Source organism: Pangasianodon hypophthalmus, chromosome 25 (genome assembly GCF_027358585.1).
Source record: "Pangasianodon hypophthalmus isolate fPanHyp1 chromosome 25, fPanHyp1.pri, whole genome shotgun sequence".
In the NCBI taxonomy this organism is placed as follows: domain Eukaryota; kingdom Metazoa; phylum Chordata; class Actinopteri; order Siluriformes; family Pangasiidae; genus Pangasianodon; species Pangasianodon hypophthalmus.
In genome coordinates this window covers 11,586,600-11,610,282 of record NC_069734.1, presented here as the reverse complement: position 1 = coordinate 11,610,282, position 23,683 = coordinate 11,586,600, and the positions used below count along the sequence as shown (strand labels likewise).

General features: G+C 38.7%; 1 protein-coding gene across 1 annotated transcript; it reads left to right on the top strand.

Annotated features, from left to right (window-relative positions):
- The first annotated feature begins 2,623 nt into the window (after positions 1–2,623).
- On the top strand, positions 2,624–20,282 carry slc22a31 (solute carrier family 22 member 31). The gene is made up of 9 exons (XM_026946669.3): positions 2,624–3,106; positions 7,808–7,911; positions 8,483–8,637; positions 11,955–12,123; positions 12,842–12,987; positions 16,279–16,387; positions 17,193–17,407; positions 18,342–18,453; positions 18,540–20,282. Exons 1-9 carry the CDS (start codon positions 2,708–2,710, stop codon positions 18,970–18,972), a joined length of 1,842 nt encoding a protein of 613 aa, XP_026802470.3. The 5' UTR covers positions 2,624–2,707; the 3' UTR covers positions 18,973–20,282.
- Positions 20,283–23,683: the final 3,401 nt, after the last annotated feature.

The following is a 23,683-nucleotide window of genomic DNA, read 5'->3' as shown; positions in this document are numbered from 1 at the left end:
TGTGTTTGTCAGTCCCAGTGAAGGAGGCGTGGTCTCTGTGTTTGTCAGTCTCACTGAAGGAGGCGTGGTCTCTGTGTTTGTCAGTCCCAGTGAAGGAGGCGTGGTCTCTGTGTTTGTCAGTCTCACTGAAGGAGGTGTGGTCTCTGTGTTTTCACTGAAGGAGGCGTGGTCTCTGTGTTTGTCAGTCTCACTGAAGGAGGCGTGGTCTCTGTGTTTGTCAGTCCCAGTGAAGGAGGTGTGGTCTCTGTGTTTTCACTGAAGGAGGTGTGGTCTCTGTGTTTGTCAGTCCCAGTGAAGGAGGCGTGGTCTCTGTGTTTGTCAGTCCCAGTGAAGGAGGCGTGGTCTCTGTGTTTGTCAGTCCCAGTGAAGGAGGTGTGGTCTCTGTGTTTGTCAGTCCCAGTAAATGAGGCGCAAGAGTCTCTGTGCTATGTCCTTTACAGTATATGGAACATTCACAGAAACACAACACAGAGAATAACCTGAGCTCAGGATTGAAACAGGGATCCTGGAGGCAGCTATGTTACCTGCTGCACCACCATGCTGCGCTCCTGAAATCTAAAATCCTCTTAATAAATCTGCTTAAACTATTTTCTATCAGTTTTTCCAAACTGCACTGTGGCTGCAGTGTCATGTGATTGTAAGATAATATACTGTACTGAAAACTGTGATATTGCATGCTAAAGTTATCCCACTCCTAACTGATAGTGCAGTTACCATATCATCAACAAGCTGAATGTTTACGACTGTAGCTAACATTAGCAGGGACAGCAAACTGAATACTTTCCCTCCCTGTTAGATTGCACTGAGCTGGGGAAAAAAAACACCTTAAAGATGATACTGAGAAGTAACAGTTTTAACAGGTTCATAACAAATTTTTACAGTTTTAAACTTTTGTTGGGCTTGGAACTCCAGTCTGGCAACTTTGACCAAAAGTTGTCCTCTAAGTTTAATACTTCTTTTGAACAAACCTGTGAAAGGGAATTGAACTGCTGATTCATTTCATTTATCACAGCAGAAATATTGGACAAACTGCAATTTCAGTAAACAACGTACAGAATTTCTATATAAATATCTATTTTTATATGCTACACAAACAAGAACTTCAACATGTATGATTATAGTAAGTCAGGGGAATACTTTTAGTAAGGAATATCACATGATGGACCATGCTGTTATATGAGAGTAATCCACACCAGGGTGGTGTGATATAGTCTGACACAAAACAGAGCAAAGTGGATTGTTTTTATGGTCCAAAATGTGTAATTCTATTTATATTACAGCGATTTACAACAATTAAAATTTTTTTATTTATTTAATGAACTACACATGCTTTTTAACCTTTTACAGTTGCATAAAATGTTATGGAACATCCTTTAGACAATTAGTTCCTGTTATCTCTTACATTATGGTAGCTACAATGAGCTATACCCTCACCAGCCTCTCTTTTTTCTCTCTCTTGAAGTTAATAAGACAAAAAAAATGCAGTTTGTCATGCCAGGAAATGGGAAGGCACATACTCCAGTGCTGTAGACTCTCCCATGAAGGACAATTTACTGACCGTCACAAAGCGTTAACACCCGAGACTTCTTCCATAAATGTTACATAAATGTCTCCTAATGATTATATGTTGTTGATTTTTTTTTTTAAACAACAGCATATTTTTAAACCTGAGAACATGGGATACTCCATATAGACAACCACCTGACCTCAAGATTGAACCTGGAACCCCGGCACTGTAAGGTGGCAATACTGCTGTTATAGAAAATTAATCCATTATTTCAGAATTTGAGAATTCCCATCCACACTGTGCTTCTGTCCAGTTTAACACAGTATAGTTTAACTACATTGTGCTTGTCAGTGCTCTGCAAGTCACCTGCAACAACACAGTTGACACTTGACAGTTTATTTACATGCACCAAGTTTCACTTTTCACGAGTTTTGTCTTGGTTTTGACAAAACGTCTGAACAGAATGTCTGCTAGCAATGCAGTGGTTTGTGGGTTTATATTCTCAGTCTCAAACTTCCATCCATCCATTCTTTGTACCGCTTATCCTACACAGGGTCGCTGGGGAGCCTGGAGCCTATCCCAGGGGCCTGAGGGCACAAGGCAGGGGCACATTCGCACACACACACTCATTCCCACACTACGGACAATTTGGAAGTGCCAGTCTTTTGACTGGGGGAGGAAACCGGAGTACCTGGAGAACCTCCCAAGGGGAGATCATGCAAGCTCCCCACACACACACACACACAAACAGTGGAGGTGGGATTCAAGCTCCCAAGCCCAGGGGTGCGAGGCAAGTATGTGAGCCACTAAGCCCCCAGTCTCAAACTTGAAAGTCACAGGTTTGATTCAGGCTCTATGAGAAAACCATACTGTGGAGATCATAGTAACTGTGTGTATTAATTATCTAAACATCACACACAGGCAGCAGAAAAGATGAGCTGTAATAGAGAAATTTGAGAAACATTTGCTGTGGGTAGGATTCAGTTATTTGCAGATACACAACCTAAACAAAAGGAAGGACTTTAGCTAAATAGTAAATAATAGAACCTTTTGAGTCTTTTGCGCTTGCGAATCGATTCGTCAAATAGATTCACTTTAAAAGAGTCGTTCAAAAAGAGTCGATTCCTCCTGAGCGGCGCCGCGGGCGAGCATTGTTTGGGACGCGGCGCTTTCCACTCGCACACTCGCTCTTCTCAAACGATGGAGTTTGAAGCTAAAATTTACCCCCAGATTGGAGGATACGGACGCTACACCCGGCTGGTTGCGGTTTTCAGCTGGTTCCCGCACTTCGCCGTGGCTTTAAACCTTTTCTGTGATGTTTTCCTGACGCTCGTGCCGGAGTCGTACCACTGCCGCGCGGACCCGGAGCTACTGCCCGCCGCCTTCCCCCTCAGCAACTTCTCCTCCCAGACCTACCTCAGCTTCACCGTGCCGTGGCTCAACGGCTCCGGACTCAGCCACTGCGAGCTCTACAAGTACCCGAGGAACTGGAACTGGACCGGGACCTGGCCAGAGAGGGAGCACAGGGAGCTGGTGCCGTGTACGAGGGGCTGGTGGTACGGCAAAGCCGCCGGGCTCCAGAGCAACTCCGTCACTGAGGTCAGTAATGTTCACTGTTCAGGTCAAGACTGACCTTATTCTTATCTCAGATTGCTTTATTTCTACTTTATTATTATTATTATCATTATTATTATTATTATTATTATTAAGTAAATTTTCTGTTTATTGACTATCCTAATGTGACTGGTGAATGACTGATGGGCTGTGTCCCAAACCACACACTGCACTACTAAAGACACCTACTACTGACACTTTCTTCAAAATATCTTTGTTGTGGATTTAATAGTCTGGTGTGTTCAGATAGGCTTACAGCAGATGTAATTTCAACCTGAAATCCAAACTTACTTTCTGCACATTAATCTGTACAAAGTGTGTGTGTATACATATTAATCCATTAAAGGTGCAATAGTTGATTTTGTTTATTTCTTACGTGTACAGATAACCTGGTAGATATTTAGAGCATGGTTTAAAAAAAACCAGTGCATTAAGTCACTGAGAAAACTGGTTTGGAAAACTGAATTCCGGTCCAGAATGCTTGTTTTTGTTGGGATGCGCCTCCTGTCAGTCATTTTGTACACGCTGCTCTATGGGCCACTGTAGATCCTGGGGGCGGAGCTTCCTGAACATGGGAGGGAATCATTAGAGACCTAATTCTTCTTCTTCTCCTTCTTCTTCTTCTTAACCAACAATGATCACAATCTCGGATAATCTAGGAAAACAGGACTAGAGCTTGGACTCGCTTTCACAACACCCACACTCCCTACATTCCTTAATACATCTTCTATTCATTTATCTTCGGTAACCATTTTATCCTGTATTACACTTCTACTGTATTTATAAATATTTATTATATATGTGGGCATTTTCATGCAACTACTTCAGCTTAATGTTGCTTTATATTGCACGATACAACTGCACATATCTGCACTTTATCAGACTGTTACTGCCACTCATCTTTAAATCCTCACCTTATATATATATATATATATTTTTTATACTTTTTCTTTTAATACTTTCTCATTTTCTAACTCCAAGTAAATTCTATTTTATGTCACAGACAGTTGTAAAAAGCATTTCACTACATGCCATACTGTGTGACAAATAAAATTTGAATTTGAAGCTATAAAAACAGTCCATCTCAAGTTTGCTATTTATCTGTTAAATATGTTCTTAGCTAGCGAACAAACTTTACAAATATAACAATATATTCAGCATAGCAAGAATTTTGCATACAAATTCTAAATTGTCCTTAGTTTAAGTCCCATTGTCTATTTTGCTTCCATTATTTACACATAGCTAGCATGTGTATTGATAGTGATATCAGATGACATTGAGACAGCAGTGTAAAAAATTGCTGCGTGTTTCGGATTCTGTATTACAGTCCACTCTATACACTGCTCATAAGTCTGTTTTAACCAGCCCTATTCGTGTATTTATTTTACAAATGTCAACATAGGATTACACACAGAGATAGAATAACAGTATTCACTGATGATCAAAGAACATAAAGAAGTGTGTTGAATGTGAATAATAGGTGCTTTTACATTTAAATAATACGTCACTGTTTTTGGCATATCCATGACAACTCATCAGAATGTGACCAGTGTTGATGTTCTATCATATCATGCCGAGTATGACACTGTGTGGTTCGAGACATAACCACAGGGAGCTGCAGTACCTGTTTAGTGACTGCTTTCTGCACGTAGAGTCATTTCTTACTGTTGGTCCAAAAGTACACGAAATGTCAGAGGTGTATTTTTCATTAGCATTAGTGTTAAAATGTGCTGAGAAATCGGACAAATACATCCAGTGAAAACTTCAACTGCCCAAATATTCACATTACAAGTGAGATATGGAACATTTCCCTGAATGTGACTGAAATTTTTACAGAGTTGTGTTGACACAATAATCTAATCTTTGCAAATCGAATCCGAGCCACTTTGATAAACTGGTCCAAAACTTGATATATACCTGATATACAGCAATGCAGTTGTAATGAAAAGGATCCGATTGACTTCAGTTCACACAAGATGACTGTCTTCTAAATAAATTATCATTGTTCTGATCATTTCCTGAGACATGCACTAGGTTTTATGTTTGGATCCCTAATGAGCAAGCTTCCAAGAAAAACTCCCTGAGAAAACATCTGAGTGACACTGGAAAGAGGGATTATAAATAATTACAGTATACAGGTGTAGTAAAGTCAAACAGTAGATTCGTATGATGAGCTCAGGACATTTTTTTATGATAACAGCAGCAGTTTTTAGGTACAAATTCTACAGTATCCAGGTGAGATTATCCACTGAAGCAAGTCTAAGCCTTGGACATCTTTACTTTAGTTGACCTTTTTCTGAGAGTGTGGGTCATGTATGTGACGTTATTGATTAGGCAAATGCTGGTCAATTCAGCATTGAGATTCATGCTGAAAGAAAGAAAGGAGTAAAGTACTGAGACTGTTTGTAATGTGAACATAGCCACAGATTGGTTTGATATTTTTAGGACCTGAGCACTGTTGTCAGTGTTATTATTATCATGTCCACTTATCACTGAAATACCTTAGAATAGGTGTAATGTATTACACATTTTGTCCGTTTGGATTGCTGGGGATGGTGCCACTTGGGGACTGTGGAGATGGCTTGGGGATCACATACGGGGAGCTGTACTGTAATGGCTTGGGAGTGCGATTGCTGTGGTGGCTTTGGGGCTGCAGTTGGCACGAGCAGCTTGTGGTGGCTTTGGGGCTGCAGTTGGCACGAGCAGCTTTGCTACTCAGGACTCCATCAGCGGACAGTCGATAGATTTTTTTGCGAAAACTGTGATGAATTTATTGGTTGCACATTTGCACTATTTGTCCATATAGTACACAGTAATAGAACAGATTTATTTATAATTGCACTATCCGTGCACCCAGATGAGGATGGGTTCCCTTTTGAGCCTGGTTCTTCTCAAGGTTTCTTCCTCATATTGTCTCAGGGAGTTTTTCTTGCCATCGTCGCCTCTGGCTTACTCATTAGGGATAAATTGACATATTTACAATTAATTTTTTTAATCCATTTATTTCTGTAAAGCTGCTTTGTGACAATGTCCATTGTTAAAAGCGCTATACAAATAAAATTGAATTGAATCGAATTTGTCATAGATTACTGGCTTGATTGCAGATTGGCCGTATTTGGCTGCAAGATTTGCAATTTGCATTAAAACAGTTTCCCTTAATGGATCGATAAAGGGTGATTCAATCAGTCTTTCAATCAGTAGCGCAGAGTGTTGTGTATCTGAAGAAAGCAGCACAGGCTACTCGACTGGATGAGGAGAGCTCGCTCAGGCCAGCAGGAAGCTCCACAGGTTTATGTGCAGTTCTTCCTGAATCCTTGACTCCATGGCAGCGTTTCCCTCTGAGTGACGTCTCATGTGTCTGTCAGTGTTTCCAATGTGCTAGGAATGGAGCATTGCAGGAAGAAGTGGAATGTACAGGTCAACGTTGGTTGTAACTTAATTAAGGCTGTTTCTTAAATGAAAAGTGAATTAAAAGGAAACTAGACTGCATCACTCAGCACAACACCATGTTATCATGACACAGATTTTTGATATGAAGACAACAGTGTACGTGGATTACATTTCTCTGTTCACAGTTTGAATTTATTCTTTCCAAAATTGATCAGACACTGAGATGTCCTTTTTCATCCTGATACTTTTTTCTGCATAAAGCTTTATGGTCTCACATGGATAACATGCATACTAAAGATATAAAAACAAACTTTTTTTTTTTTTTTTTTTTTTTTTTTTTTTTTTTAAATAAACGGTTTATGCCCCAGTCTCACACTTTGTTCAGTGCATAATCTCACCTAGAGACTACATCCAGATTTCTGTAAAGCTGCTGTATGACAATGTCTGTTGTTAAAAGCAAAACAAAAATAAAACTGAACTTTTCTGTAAAATTGAATGGCTTTCACATAACTGGCAGAAAATTCAACTCCCTGCAAGCAGTGATGTAAAATTCAGCCAATAGGCAGTATTTGGATGTTTGTTTTTTTTGGACATTTCTTCTGCCATTTTGTTGCTTCAGAAAAAAGCTTGTATGAGTCTCAAATGTGTGGCAGGGAAAACTCGTCTGATTTTGTAGTGGCTTAATTCTGGGAAACAGACGAAAAAGATTAAATGAGTGCAGTACATATGTTATATAAATTAGCTGACGTAACCTCGGGTCAATGACCACCACAGAGGTGCAGCAGGTAGCTCCAGCATCCATTTGCAATGCATTCTGGGTAAGCTCTGCCCCTGAACTCTCCTGATTGTGGCTTTTTTATTATTATTATTATTATTATTATTATTATTATTATTATTATTATTTTGGCCTCAGGTCCACTTGGGCTCATTAAACAAACTTCACTTGAGCTGATCAAGTAGAACAGCCATTAAGATGGTGATGGGATTTCACACAACGGGAAACAGTGTGGGAGACGTCAATACGGACATGAAAACAGAGCTTATTGGTTTCCAACAGCACCAGCATATGAGATTACAGGTCACAGTGTCCCACAGTGGCACAATCATTTGACCTCACTTTAACCCTGTTATTGACTCCACATTTCCAGTAGTGTGTGTCAATGTCATTTATATAACATCCTGTTTGTGTATGTGAACTTTAGCAGGTAAACAAATCCTTGCTGCTTGTGAACAGTCTTTTCAGTGTGTCTTAAGAGATACCTTATCTGAGTTTTCCCTCTTGGTTGGTGTCCACAGTGGAACTTGGTTTGCAAGGACTACTGGAAGATTCCTCTGCAGCACGTCTGCTTCATGACCGGCTGGATCCTCGGCTACGTGCTGCTCGGCACTCTGTGTGACTGGTGAGCCTTCAAGAGCTCTTTAGTGGTGGCTTAAACAATTAAACAGGGATGTTGTGTTTCTAATTAAACACTATAATAAATAAAAAATTCTGCATTTGTATAAATTATGATTTGTATAAGTATTATGTATACACCTATAAATAATAGTTATTAATTATAGTACATTTTCTTTACTTGTAATACATTTTATTAATTCATTTAGTTATATATTTTTTATTTCATAATTGTATAATAATGTCATTATTTTTGCAGTATTATTTTAATTATTGAAGTTTTAAATTCATTCTAATTATTTAATGTAGCCTTTAATTTCTTTCATTTTTTTTATTTCTTATCATTTATTAATAAATTATAGTTTCAATTAATTCAATAATTCATATTTTAATTATTTAGGAATTAATTATGAATTATTTATGAATTTATTATTATTATTTTTTTAACAAAACATGCCACCATATAATATTATAAACTGATATATGGTAATGTTGTTATCATGTCTACTATTGATACAGTTTGGATTGGCATGACGGATTTTGTGTGTGTGTGTGTGTGTGTGTGTGTGTGTGTTTAGGTTAGGTCGGCGTTGGGCTCTGCTGATCTCTGTGTCTTTCTCAGGCCTGCTCGGAGTCGCTGTGTGTTTCTCCAAGAGCTTTGCGGTGTTTCAGCTCCTCCGTCTGGGCCAAGGCACCGCGCTCGCTGGTGTCTTCCTCTCCTCCTATATCTCCCGTGAGTTCCACATGAGTGTTAGTTATGTCAACAGCACACACACACACACACACACACACTAGTGTACATAAGGAGGTCAAATATTTATTACCCTGCTGAAGGCAGTTTGCCTAATTTAGATTATCATTGCGTGTAATAAAAAGATGGGGTTTTTTTTGTGTTGGTAAATCCTCTGAAGAACATCAGAGGAAGGCATGTCACTTAGTTTGTGTATTCAGGTAGCAGGATGTCGATGCGGAATAGGAAGGTCCTGTTTATCTACCACATCCTGTCTGGCTTCATGTTATACTGATAGACTGTTTGCTTGTGCTTGAAGGAAGAAATAGGCATCAGCATGAAAATGTGAAGACTTGCATAAAGGTGGTAGGGTTGCACTGTTGCATTATGGGTAGACATGAGGAATTATAGTCACTTGTGAGCTACAGAATCCTCGTTCTTCGCAGCAGGAATAGTTTTTCTGAACTATAATCCATTTTTGCCTCTAGAAAGATACTGACACTTAAACAGTGCAACACTGTAAATGTTATAATTTTCTGCATGAAACAAGTTTGCACATTTGTTAGTGTTTTATGTTAGATGTGTTACTCCAGTAGTTAATGGAAGCATATGGGAATGTACACTTTCATTGCAAATCTCATGGGGTGCTAGCAGACGATAGCTTTTTTTTGCAGCAGTGCTGACTAACAAAATCTGCTTATAAAGTGAATTGCAAGACTTCAGCATTAAACACTGCAGTGTGTTGCCCTAACTTCCAGGAAAACATGTACTTATACACAAATATTTTACTGACCTCAAAGAAAGATTAACATAAAAGCTATAGCAAAGGCTGAGCTTAAAAAAAATTACACTAGACTTCTGCCAACCGTTTTAAAGGCCGCACAAACCTTATGTAAATTTGTTTACACACAATGAAAAGACATTTATATTAACATATATGTTATATACTACCAGTCACCTAAGGTTTTTAAAAATCCCAGCGTCACCACTGTGCCTGATACACTCGTTCCATTGTGATACTCACATGCATGTCAGTGTCACCCCTGTGCTGAATGCATCCATCTTTTTAATATCCTCTTTACATTTCTACTTAAAATTTCTACTTAAAATCATAAGCAGTTGAGGGACACAGCAGTGGCTCTCTGACAGTGCTGGGAATTGAACTCATAACCTGGTCACTAGCAGAGACCCTTAACATGAGCTACACTGCCCATCGTCGACACACTAGCAGTTAAGTCACTGATGTCCTTTCTAAAGAGTCCTTTGTGGACACTGGAGCTAACTGTCCTGCCTTTTCTTTTCTTTTTAAGATCTGATAAGAAATAATAGGAGACAAAATGTATACAGTTGTATACAGAACACTGGAAAGTGTCTTAAGTTAATGTTGTTTTTTTTAGATATATTTTTTATCTACAGCATCTGTTAACATTAGTGTTCATGCTTGTCTTGCTGTTATATGACCCTCCTGAAATCATCATGGTCAAAGTTCCCAGAAACCACCTTGGTAATCTGTCTCTGAATCACTCATCTTTTGTGTTGGGAGTAAATAATCGTGCAAGCTGAAGGCTTTCCCCAAGCCTGTAAACTTCCTCTGGAAAAAGCCCACTATAGTAAGACATGTTTTTCTCATTTGGCCTTCCTGTGATTGTTATATACAGTAGAAGTGTATTTGAACATTAACTCGAGGAAAAAGCTAAGGGAACACTGTGTACTGCACTTTTGTACATACAGTCCAGAGACCACACTGTCTAAGGGTGTGTGAAGTGTGGGAGCTCTGAAATGCGTAGGAGAAGGAGGTACAAGGTGGAACAAGGAGCAGGAATCTCGAAACACTTAGAAAACCCAAATTCCTCTGAGGTCATAAGTGAAATTCAGTCCAGATGAAAAATCTGAGAAGAAATAACAGTGACGAATGGAAGCCTGTGGTTTTCCAAAGTGTTTCAGAACAATAGTAGGATGGAGGGCACTGGGAGGAAGTGAAGTTTCTTTCCTGACTTCTCTTTAGGGAATGAGACAGACAGAAATCTGTGACTAGAGTTATTGAGGAATTTCGCACAGTTTTGCACACATTCACAGAGGACTGCAAGCAAACAACAGGCACTTTCCATCAGAGGGACAGATTTTAAGTGAAAAATGTTTTAGAGCTTTGAAATACTTGCCAGTGTAAGTGATGGAAACAGCAACATGCCTTTTTTAAACATCAAAAGAACTTTTTCTATTTGAGTTTTCTATTTGAGTTTAATTTGTTGATGCCTTAAATGCATGACAGAAAAAAAAATCTGTTTTCAATACCCTTACCAGAAATTGTACGTGGTTTCTGATGTACATGAAACTGTTGATGGAAATTTAACACATTATTTTTTGGAAAACCCTTGCAACAGCTTTTGACAGAAATGATGTCATTACATGATGCATTTTATTGCAAAAAGTCAGTTTAATACAAACTGCCCTAAATTCTAAGATCTTTAAACTCATTTTCATTTAATCATTCGGATTACAGATGATGGAAACTTATATGTTAAAGTAAACAGATAGCATGTGCATTGGGTTGTGTATCCCATGAATCATAAGCTGTATAATTCAGTGGTTTGTCCCAATCATGACCCAAATCCAAAACTGAAAGTTCTTACTAAAATGTTGGCCATTCTAAAAAGCATCCTAAATAATAAAAGTTTGAGTGCTCATCTTGTATCCAACGGACCATTTGTATTAGCCATAAAGCGCTTTGAACACTTTGAGATACAAACATAACAAAGGGTACACATACAAATGAGTGTGTAATGAAATAAAGTATGAAGCTAGTTATGTTATTCATAACGTAATACGTCATATGTGTTCATTTGAGTTCAGTTGATTTATGTGAGGTAGCATCATGGCGGCATTCACACTCCATTTTTTTCCCTCTCATATTTTCCCTCATATGTTTAATGTTGTGGAACATTTGTAAATTAAACTTTTGTTCCCTCACCAGCCTCTCATATCTTCTCTCTTGAGATAAGACCCAAAAAAGAAAAAAAAATTTCTAGTGACTCTGCTGTGTGATGGAGAACCTATGTCGATCGTTCCAAACACTGTTTTGTCATTAATTATGAGATTATATTGTTAGACTGAATACTAATACGAAATCTTATTTCAAACACTATCTTTTATTGTATACCCCTTATAATACTTTCACTTCACATTTACTTTTGATTTAATCAGTCTAATATTTTTTAACCACAAGGACCAATAGATTTCTTTCTAGGAAAAGAAGAAAATCTGTAAGTGTCTTTGTAACTGTTTTTTTCTCTCTCTCTCCCCTCTCGTGGTGTGTACTGCAGGTCTGGAGGTGTGTGATCCCCCTCACAGACTCATGATGTCCATGGTGAGTGGTTTCTTCTCCGTGTTTGCTGAGCTCATGCTCCCGGGCCTGGCTGTGCTGTGCAGTGAGTGGCCTGTGCTGCAGGCCGTGGCTACAGTGCCTCTACTGCTGCTGCTGTCCTACTGGTGGTGAGTCAGCCGTTTTACAGTCACTACACACACACACACACACACACACACACACACACACACACACACACACACACACACAAACTAGCTACTCAGTAACCCTAACCTAGCGATGTCAAACTCAGATTCTTCCTGGGCCACATCCACATCAGCATTTTTGTAATGTCTTATTAGCTCTTCTATTGATTAACACCAATAACCTAGGCTCTGAAAGTAGAATCGGGCGATTCTTGGAAAAAGAAGTACTAACAGACACTATTGAGCTGTATACATTATCAGGTTTTAACATTTATTATACAACAGATAGTTCTAGTCCACTAATTTGACTGGACAAGTGACGTTCCAAAAGTGCTGATATTTAGTATTACAGCACTGGTATGTTTCAGGGTTTGTATCACTCCACTTGTCTGTGTTTGCTACATAAAATTCCAATTCTAGCAACAGTCTGTTACATTGAAGCTACACTTACGAAACTACACTTGCAATTGCAATATGGGATGGTTTTCAGACTTAAATGTCCATCTATCTCTTACTCATAAAACCTGTGCACACTATTATATTGTTAAACTCTTTGCATGTGGCTCAGTGTGTGTGTTTGTTTGTGTGTGTGGAGACTTGTATGTGTATCTGTGGTAACGTGTGTCTATGTGTATGTTGACTTGTAGATGACATTTGTGAGTGTGTAGTGAATGAATAGCATGTTTGTATGTTTGAACAGCTGGCCCTCTGTGTTTCCTGAGTCTCCCCGCTGGCTTCTGGCCACATCTCAGATTCCTCAGGCCAAGAGATGCCTACAGCTGTTCACCAGCCAAAACGGAGTGTGTAGGAGAGATGAGATCTACCCAGCGGAGACTCTTCTGACCGGTGCGTGCATTGTTGCGTCACTCCTGGAAGATCAGATGCATCTGTGCTTTTACACACTTTATCCACCTCGTCATGATATAAGTCAGGGATTTAAGAGACTGAGGGTGGACACAGACAGTCAAATGACAAATTCTATTTAGAGAGTAATGTTTTCTCATCCTGATCTTCCTGTAGGGACATACATGCATGTGTAGAGAAGGATATGTAAACAAATGCTGCGTTTGGGGTGGCTTGTAAATGGTCATTTGCAAGTTGTAATAACGTCATTTCCACCTCGGGATGTTAGAGGCACAAAGTGGAAAGAAACATGGTCACCTCCTTCAATGTCTGTCTTTTGTTTGCTCTGTCAGAGCACATAAAGTTCATGAAAAGCTACTTTAACTGCACTTTTACAGTTATAAGCCTGATTGGTTATTGGTACTTTTCTACTACAGTGAACTTCATGCAATATTATGGACTGAAATTGCAGCTCAGCATCAACGGTGGACATTAGCGAGTAGCTTAGCAACAAGCTAGCCGGCTAACATTAGTGATATCTCTAATGTTGTTGAATACTTTCTTAAAACAGTGATTAGAATGGTCACTCTTATAGATTTAACCAAGTACTGTGTCTGTATATAAATTGATCTAAAGCTAATACTGCTATAAACTCATTTAAAATTAGAGAAGAGGTACTTTATACTGTTCTATGTGAGCGGCCATGTTGATTTGACGTCATTCCGTCAACAGGAAAGTAACTGGTGGTTGAGAAAACTAACCCAAGTTGACAAGTTTAAATTTCAAGCTCAGGGTGCGATAAGAATTAAAGGCTAATAAGAATTAAAAATTAATATTTATTAGAATTTATTATTAAAAATTAATAATAAATTCCTAGTTTGAACACTAGGTGCCGCCATTACTGAAAAATCTAATCAATCTAAAATCAAATCCACTTCCAAAGGGGAAAAAAAAAATTAAAATTAAATGCAGGTGACTTTAGGTAAACTGGCTAAAAGAATATTAGAGTTCATTAGAAAGGGCATCTGTTTATTTTACCAGGAATCGTTTAATGAAGGATTATAAGGAAAACCCATCAGATGTGGCTGCAGCTGAATTCTGGTAAACATCCAAAAATTATGAAAAATCATGTATTTCCTTTGTCTATAACATATTTTGACACCTTTAAGCATAAATATATTTCCCCACAATGATGGAGAGATGTTTTATTTACTTTCTAAACCTAAGCTTTCAGTCAAGATCACATTAGGTAAATGAGGCAGTTTAACAAAAGGGTCAGTGACATGATGTGCATTTTTTGTGTCCAAGTCCAATATAATATATAACATTTCCTATATAATAATCTAATAAATGCAAGACACATGACTTTAATCGACAATATCCCCTTTTGATGAATACATTTTCAGTGCATCAATATAAAAGTCATTTTATTTAAGTCTAAAAATATCTTCTGGGTGGTGAAATGTTCAACACCTTAATTGTCATTGATCCAAAAGCTACAAAAATGGCTGTGGGCTACAGATTTAAAGAGAGACATATGTAGTTTCATGGTCTTATTTATTTATATATTTATTTATTCATGTATTTATTTGTGCATCGACAAAACAGCCGGTTTTAGACAGTTAGTGTGTTTGTGTCTTTCACTGGAGATCTTTAAATGAAATTTTCACATTTTTCTCTTTTGGTGGTCACCAGATTTTAAAAAGCTGTGACTTGTGTTTTAGATACGTATGTACAAAAGAGAACTATATTTCAGTTTAGGAAACCCTGTAGTTTTCAAAACTATATAGTAGAAAATATCACAGTTTCACCATGTGAAGGGTTTTCCCAGACTGCTACACATATGAAATCTTTATTTACATAAACCATTCTATACATCAGAAAGTTTTAAAATTGCCCCTTTAAAATGTTCGCATAGATTAAAAGGCATCATAAATTATTTTAGTTAATTATTTGTTTATTCCATCTGATCCATCAAGAAAAGTTTGATGTAAGCAATCAAGCAAACACACTGGTCTGATCTTTCCCTTGTTCCCCCGAGCTGCGATTGAATCCTGGCGATTCCGTAGACATCTGTGGCCAGGGGTGTAATTTTCTTATCAGACCACAAACATTTCAGTGGCATTCCTCTCTCCCTCACTCGCCAATCGTAGCAGCTAGAGATGTCTTTGAGGCGTGTTCAGCTGTAACATTTCATGAGGAAGGATTTGGCAGATATTAGGTGGGAAGTGTCAGTGACTACACTGGTAAAATGACTGATTAATGCATAGCACTGATGTTATTAATCTGTTATATATAGAGGAAAGCATATGTCTTTCTTAATATGATCTTCTGCTGTCTGTCTCATAGTGTTCATGACAGTTTCAGGAATGTTACAGCAGCTAATACGTCTGCGATGTGACTCTGCAGGGCTGTAACTGATTAATCAGATGGTTGCCATGTCTGAGTTTGGGTCGAGTGTTGATAACACTTTCCCAGTGGAAGAAATAAGTGTGTGTGAGCAGACTGGCACGTGTGACTCTCCCATACACAGTGGACCTCTTTGGATTTAGTAGCAGACCATTTTTTTTCTAATAGTTATGTGCCATTATAAAATGTACATATTAGTAAAATTGCCTAATCTTTTATCATAGACTATGATATTATCATGACTTTAATGTAAAAAAAAGAAAAATGTTTTTCTTTACTTTTAATGCTTTAACCGAAAATGAACCTGGTAGGCATTGTAAAGGTATTCCTCAATCGAATGGACAATTTTTTTTCCCACTATGTTCCTCTGGGTTTTTATGAGTTGTTATGGAGTATCTGAAAAAGGAGGGATCCAATGCTACTTCAAATTGTCCAAGTAAGAGCTATGAAGGACAGCTGCACTCCTGTTATGGAAGTGGTGCACTAACGCTGCCTAGAAATGCTCCTGAAAGAACTTTATAGTGTCCAAATTGTAATAACTTGTGTTATATTGTGTAAGAGATTATCTGCACATGATGATGCCTGGCTGTTCACACACACACACACACACACACACACACACACACACACAGAGAGAGAGAGAGAGAGAGAGAGAGAGAGAGAGAGAGAGAGAGAATATTTAATATGAGCTGTACACTGTTAGCTAGGTGTTTTCTCACAGTATAAATGTTCCACATGACTGTTTGAAATTAAATTAGTCTGAAGGTGGCCAGGAATTCAGGATAGGACAGTTTACCACTGAAAGAGCATTTAACTGGGTACAGTCTGGCTCAGTCTGAAACTGTGGTTATGTGTATTGAGCTCCTCTCCCATATCATTGTACAGAGCTAGATGTGGCTTTCCCAGAAGACCCCCAGCCAAAGTACCACCACATCTTTGAACTCCGTCACACCAGAGTTATCTGGAGGAACTGTCTCATCCTGGCCTTTACCCTGTGAGTGACACTTAAACACCACTGTGCGTTTACATGTCATAACCTGCAGTGTGCTCAGTTTCCAGGTACAGCACATTAATTCAGACTAAAGCTGGAAAAATATTCAATATTTTATATTTACTATAATAACCTTACATCCTAAACAACTTTTTGTTATTGCACTATGTGCTTCCTTGTTATTTAACCCATAGGACAAGAGGACAGCACTGTCAGTTAATGCAATCAGGACATATTTCACAGTTCAAATATTATGTGAAAATTCATATTTTTAATATATTCAAAGAGGGGAAAATGCACATCAAGTCCACATTCTATTTTTAGTTACTTGGCATAAGTCTATGCATTTGATGCATCTGAAACTTCTAGGTATCAGTTGTCTAATTAGCTACAAAAAAAGAATATGTGTCCTAAAATTGCTATCACATGTAAGCAGTTAGCAATTTCCAACAGACACTTATAGAGTTGCTTTTTTCTGTGGCTGAATTTCAAATGACATTCTAATATTCCTATATGGACTATTCATATACAACACCACTATTGTATACCTTATGGCCATAGTTAGTGAGTATGAAGTCATGACAATTTCTTTGACAAATCCTATATCGATGTCATGTTTTCAATGTCATATTTTCATTTTGTGTCTTGAAACACGTCTCTATCTACGGAAGACTGCAAAAACTGAACAAGCACAAAAGTTGTAAATGTTTATAGAGGATGATCGATACTCTCAAACTTTCCCCACATGAGTATATGAGACAAGTGTGTTTATGTATGTAGTGTGTGATGTTCTCTACCTGCTTTGCAGTTTCTTAGGCACAGGGATCCAGTACTGTTTCACACGGAACCTCCACAGCTACTCACCACACTTCTACTTTGGCTATTTCCTGCGTGCTCTGACGGGGGCCGCGGCGTGCGGCTTCCTGTGCATGTCTGTTGACCGTGTGGGCCGGAGAGGAATTTTGCTGCTAGCTGCAATCGTCACAGGCGTGTCCTCACTGCTGCTGCTGGCTCTCACACAATGTAATAATAATAATAACAATAATAATCATCATCATCATCATCATCATCATCAGTACCTTTACACATGAGACCACAATTACATTAGAAATAAAAGAGTTAGTTAAAAAAAAAAAAAAAAAAAAATATATATATATATATATATATATATATATATATATAGATAGATAGGTAGATAGATAGATAGATATAGATTACACCAAGGGAAAGGTATGGGTATGCAGGGTTAGGGGGGTGGGTTTTTCCATTTTGCATATTGGTAGATTTCCCTTTCCCTAAATTGTAGAACTCTATATTACATATGTGACAATATTAAGAGGTGCTTGCCTGGGCAGTGTTGCCACCTCACAGCTCAAAGGTCCCCAGTTCAGAGTTTCACTTGTTCTCCCCGTGTCTGTGTGGATTTCCTCCGGGTTCTCCGGTTTCCTCCCACCTCCAAAAAACAAGCCAGTTGGTGGATTGGCTAAATTCTAAATTGCCCCAGGAATGAGTACGTTTGTGCACATTGTGCCCTGCAATGGACTGACATCCCATACATGGTATATTCCTGTATCGTGCCCAATGTACACAAAGATGTAGTTGTATACGACATGTTTAAAGAAATGCTGTAGAATTTGGAATAATGTCATTTTTCCCTTAAAATTAATTAATTAATGAATTAAACAAAAGGTGCATTGACAGGAAATCACCAAATTTCCAACAGAACAATGGCCCCAGTATATCCCAGGTTCAAGGTAAATTAGTGCAAATATGAAAGCAAAAACAAATTTAAAAGAAATGTACAATATCACATCACCTCTATTGACATTTTGAAGCATCTATCATAAAAAATATTGTGTATTTTGAATATTTTAGTATTTAAAAATTAATTATGTACATAACTTGTAATATAAATCTATACATTACATAATGACTGACTTTGTTTCTGTCCTGTCAGACCTGCGTGGAGGACTGGTGTTGGTGCTGTCATTCGTGGGGCTTTTCTCCTCTCAGGCTCTGGCCATGCTCAGTGTGTTCTTCGCCAGTGAAGTCATGCCTACTGTCGTGCGGTAAGCAATAGACATTACCTGCACTTGAGCGCACGTTAGAAAGTTACAGTCTGCCTCACTCATGACTGCTGCTCTGTCTGTCTCAGCGGTGGCACTCTGGGTCTGGTGATGGCTGCTGGCAGCGTGGGCACAGCCGCCTCATCACTGATGGAGCTGCAGAACAACGGCGGCTACTTCCTGCACCATGTGGTGTTCGCCTCGTTCGCCGTGCTCTCCGTGCTCTGCATCATGCTCCTGCCTGAGAGCAAGCGCAAAGCCCTGGCTGACTCTCTGAGAGACGGAGAGAGCCTGCGCCGGCCTCCGCTCTTCCTCTCCAGGAGAGAGAGAGATGATCTCCCACTGCTCCGCTGCCACCATCCACCTTCTCAATACAACCCGGAGAACTACTCGCGCCTGCTCAGCGCCACCAGGAAGATGCTCACCCAGGACACAGTACCATACAGGATCACAGTGACATCTCAGCCACCGCTGCTGCAGAGTAACGGCACTTCACAGGGTGGCCATGATGCCTCATCATAGCAGTGGGTTAGAATTTCACACTAGTGACTTTTACGTGAATTTTATATTTTATAGTGTACTTTCTTCAGCTACTGTTTTGCTCCACTCTCCATCTGTCCAGTAGGTGGAGCTGCTCATGGCCAGGATAAACTTGAGATTTGAGATTGGTGTGTGAAGTTACATACTGATACTATTAAAGCATTGTTACTATTAATGCTTTTATTCTCTTTAATGTAGAGAAGTCAAAGTCCATCTTGATCATATTGGTATACAATAAGTTGTGAGATGGAAAAAAGGAAAAAGCAATGCTTACTTCCTCACTCCATTTAAAACTGTCCACATCCACTTTTTTCAGATGTTTGCTCTCTAACCAAATATCTATCCACAAACCTGCAGGTAAGGCTGTAGTGTTGTACCCGTATTGGGTTTCTGGAATGTTCTCCCACATTAATACTGATTCATTTCTCTCATAGTATTAAGTGTCTAGTAAGCGCTTTATCCTGGTCAGGGTCATGGTGGATCCTGAGCCTTTTCCAGGAACAGTAGCTGAATATCTGTGTTTACTGGACTGCTGTGTTTTTTGGGCAGTGATAAATTCCTCCACACTCTCCATGTAGAGCCATTCCTATGAGCCATCATACTTTATTCCTTATATTTTTCACTGTAGGAGACTCTTTTCCATTTTTTACTTAGTCTGAACGTGTTTACGCTCCAGTGACGGAAGCTAAGGATCACATGAGAGCTGCTCCTCATTCACTTAGCTGGTCTCATGGCTCTCATTAAACGTATCTTGTGACCTCGTCCTTCTGGGACTTTATTTAATCTAACTGACCTCACTGAAAGGTGCTCACACTGTTTTACAAATAACTCTGTGTTAATGTCATTTTATCTATGTTTCTGTCCTGTTGCTGTGGTCTGATGTGCACTAAATGAAGTGGGTTAGTGTTAGTATTATAATCAGTGTAAATCAGATAATGGTCACTTTGATAAATGTACACTGGGTATGGTTTATATTATTGCAGGGTCCCAGTGCTGCTAACAGTGGCATCATGGGATATCTGCAGTGCTTCGGTTACAGACTCCAGCTAAATAACTGAGAATGACTATCTCAGATCTAAGTGAAATGCAATTCTTCATTTTATCTTCATTATGCACAAACCCATTGCCTTGATTCTTTCTCACTTTATTTATTCTTTATCCAAAATGTGAACAGTATGAAGATTTTTATGTATCAGACTGGTTTACCATTAAGTCAGTCTTTTTTGTTTTTTAAATATTTGTCATGTATGTATATATAACTGCAATAAAATCCATATTTGTATGCAGGTCAATTTGCAACTGTTTCAGCTCCCAGATATCTCATTGCCATTTTTTAACTTGTACATTTTTCTAAACTGCTATTTTTTTCTAAACTGTTGCAATATTTTCTTTGCCTAACTGTCTGAAATTGTTTTATGAAATCTTACTCTGCCTTTATATTAACAGAATAACATTACTTTGCACTGCATTTTACAATTGTTAAAAAAATCAGCAAGCCACTACAAATGTGCAGTGACATAGCATTCCTACATGCCTGTGCTTCATTAAGAAGATTCATTTGCATTTATCCTAATAACTGATCACATCTGCTGATTTGACTACGTACACTACATGTTCTACAAGCAGCAGTGCAGCAGATCCTCCCTGTCATACTGCCTCATACAAACAGCTGAGATGCTGAAAAGAAGTTACTGCAACAGTAACGGCATTGCCTTCATCTACCAAAAGAAAACCTTAACTATGAAGGTCACCTTACAGAGCCGACTTATTCGAGAGTACTGGTATAGATCATGAATCCTAACAAATGTTTTCCAGGTGCAGCACATCCCTTGAAATGTACTACACAGCCTTTATAAACAAACAAAAAAAATTATACAAAATATAACACAAAATATGAAATTCATGTGAATCTTATTACAATGTGTTCGGTTATATCTTGAGCTAGTGCTGCTGCTTTAGTAATGCCAACCTTGCTTACCTCTCTTTAGAACAAACCATAAAGCAAAGTTTAAAATGATCAGATTTGGGAGTAGACTAAATGAAACTGAGACTCGAAACTGTTTTACTGCCCCAAAGTACTTATTCACTCCTCACACTTCTAATTCAATAGCTCCCCTTGCAGGATCTGAGTATAATTACATATTGGCTAGATAACAGCAGAATGTATAATGCTGCACAGGTCACTTAGTTTCTCTGATTCACTTTAGCATTAAAGGCTACTGGATACTGAATGTACACCACCAGTCAAAAGGTTCTGAAGGTTCTGAAGGTCTGTTGTACCTGTACTGTCATTTCAAACCATCAACACTTCTACTAGAGCAGGGCAGAGTGTGATTTACAGTCAGAATCATCTAGAAATAAAGTGATTCAATCAGCGTTATTAAGGTTAAATGTAGTGTTGGTGCAAATAAGTTATCAATAGTGGTCTGTCTGACTCCTTGGGGAATAAATACACCAAAGACTATGCCACAGTCAAGGTCACTGAGATAATATTTTCCCCCATTATGATGCTTGATGTGAACATTAACTGAAGCTGTATCTTGACCTGTATCTACCGTACATTATTTTATACACTGCACTGCTGCCACATGAATGGCTGATTGCATGAATGAGCAGGTGTACATGTGTTCCTAATAAAGTGGCCAGTGAGTGTTTATGTGAATTGAGAAATAGTTGTGACTCTAGAACTATTTGGAAAAAGCCTACATATAAGATTGATCATATACATATAATCAATACTGCTTCAGAGGAACAGCAGTAATATCTGGGAGTACTAAGAGGGTTTGTGTTGAGCTAATTTTGCTTAACTGCAGGTGGCTCAGGAAATGCAGCTCTCTACAGGCCCATCTGCCTCTCTAACAGCAGGTGGCTGGCTTCAGCATTTCATTCCTCTTGTCCTCGTCCTGTCCCTCCATCACAATCTCTTGCCACATACACACAGGCGTGTCATGGGCAGTGGGAGCTTAGTGACATGAAGGTTGTGAGTTTAAATCCTAGCAACTGACAATGTTGGCCCTTGGTTTGTTTTCTCCCTTGCTTCTATGTATCTTAAAAAAAAGCTTCTGATATCTGACATGTAAATTTCTATCTTCTCCCTGAACCTTTCTAATTTACAGCGTTCATCTGTCGTGTTACATTACAGTGGAACTAAATGTGCAGTCAGGACTGATACTGGTGCTCATCTATCACTTTCTACCCCTTTAGCTGAACATTCTCTGAATACTTCTTCTCATGCTTTCAAACTCATCTGCATCGCTTCCAGCTTTCTTATTCAATTCAGCCTTCAAACGTTGGGGGGCTTTAACTGTGTGAACGTATGTGTGTGCAAGGTGACCTGCGAGAGACTGGTGTCTCATCCAGGGTGTATTCCTGCCTCATGCACAGTGTTCCCGGGATAGGCTCCAGATACGAGACAAAGCGGTTACTGAAAGTGAGTGAGTGATTTGGGGTGAGATAAACTACATTAGCCTCATAGCTCCAGTACAAAATTAAAGCAGCAAACAGTGGACACCAATATGTCTTGGCTCATCAGCTACATTACAGCTAAGTGGAAAGGTAATCTGTGTAAATTAGATTTTTCACCAAACTACTGCTTTAATAGAAGTTTTATTCCAACATTGTTGCTCCAACAGCTATTTTTGTCCTTGTTAGTTGACATTGGTGCTGGTGCTGATTGCTGTAGGGGAGACCCTCAGCAATATGTTGGCACTTCCTCTGTTATTATAAGCCATTCCTTGCTTTCCTCACAAGGAAAGGCCAAACTCTGCCAGTCGGGAGTTAATCTTGCGCATACTTAGCACTGCAAGAATTTAAGTAATGTTCTAAGGCTTAGCAAGATTAAGTCCTTTAGGTGCTGCAGATTCCTGAAGAATTCCTCGTGCGAGAATTGCAGGCAGATGGATGCTGATATGTGTTGTTGGCCTTGTTGCCCACTCTGCTTGCGTGCATGTGGGAACAGCGTGGCCTAGTTTTGTCATGACTGATTGCACCTCTTAGGATTTCACACCAAGGCTGTAGTTCCACTTGGAGTAGCACAGGCTCTGACAGACGCAAAAGTGACTTACAAATGAGGCATAATCCACTCCAAGCATTTCACTGGTAAAGGAATAATTTAGCTGGGAGTGGCTGGTATAAAAGCAGGGCTAAAGCACTCTGGCTTTCAAAGATAAAAAGACATCAGGTTTCATTTTTGGCATCCATATCAGATTATTCACTGTTAACAAATGTTTTAAAGTGTATTATTTTGGATTTTAGCAAAATCCAGTGCAATGGCTCTTGATTCCACAAAATGCATAAAAGTAATAAAGAAGTGAAATGTAGAGAATTGCAGATATCAGAGACTAACTGAGAGGGAGAGTATTAAATTATTTTTACCCTATATTCTTGAAGGTAAGAGATTATTTAATATTTTTAATATTATAATATGGTTTACAGCTTTTTACTGAGTGGCAATGAGCAGCACTGAATGTTTGGTTTTCCCTACAGACATTTTTATTTCTTAAAATCCTTCACTACCATATCTAGTATCTTAGCACTTAGCTGCACTTAGCTGGCTAGTTTGTGTAGCACTACATACTGTGTACCAAAACTTTATCGAAGACAAATTTAGTCATTTATTTTCCTTTGTCAACCTATAGATAGATTAGATTTTAGCCCTCTCATCTCTGAATTTCACATTAAAAATAAATAGATA

Excerpts from the sequence above, each read along its gene's own strand:
- slc22a31 (XM_026946669.3), top strand. The coding sequence starts at position 2,708 with ATGGAGTTTGAAGCTAAAATTTACCCCCAGATTGGAGGATACGGACGC. Across the intron at positions 16,388-17,192 it reads CTCATCCTGGCCTTTACCCT|TTTCTTAGGCACAGGGATCC; the intron begins GTGAGTGACACT and ends CCTGCTTTGCAG. Across the intron at positions 17,408-18,341 it reads GCTGCTGGCTCTCACACAAT|ACCTGCGTGGAGGACTGGTG; the intron begins GTAATAATAATA and ends CTGTCCTGTCAG.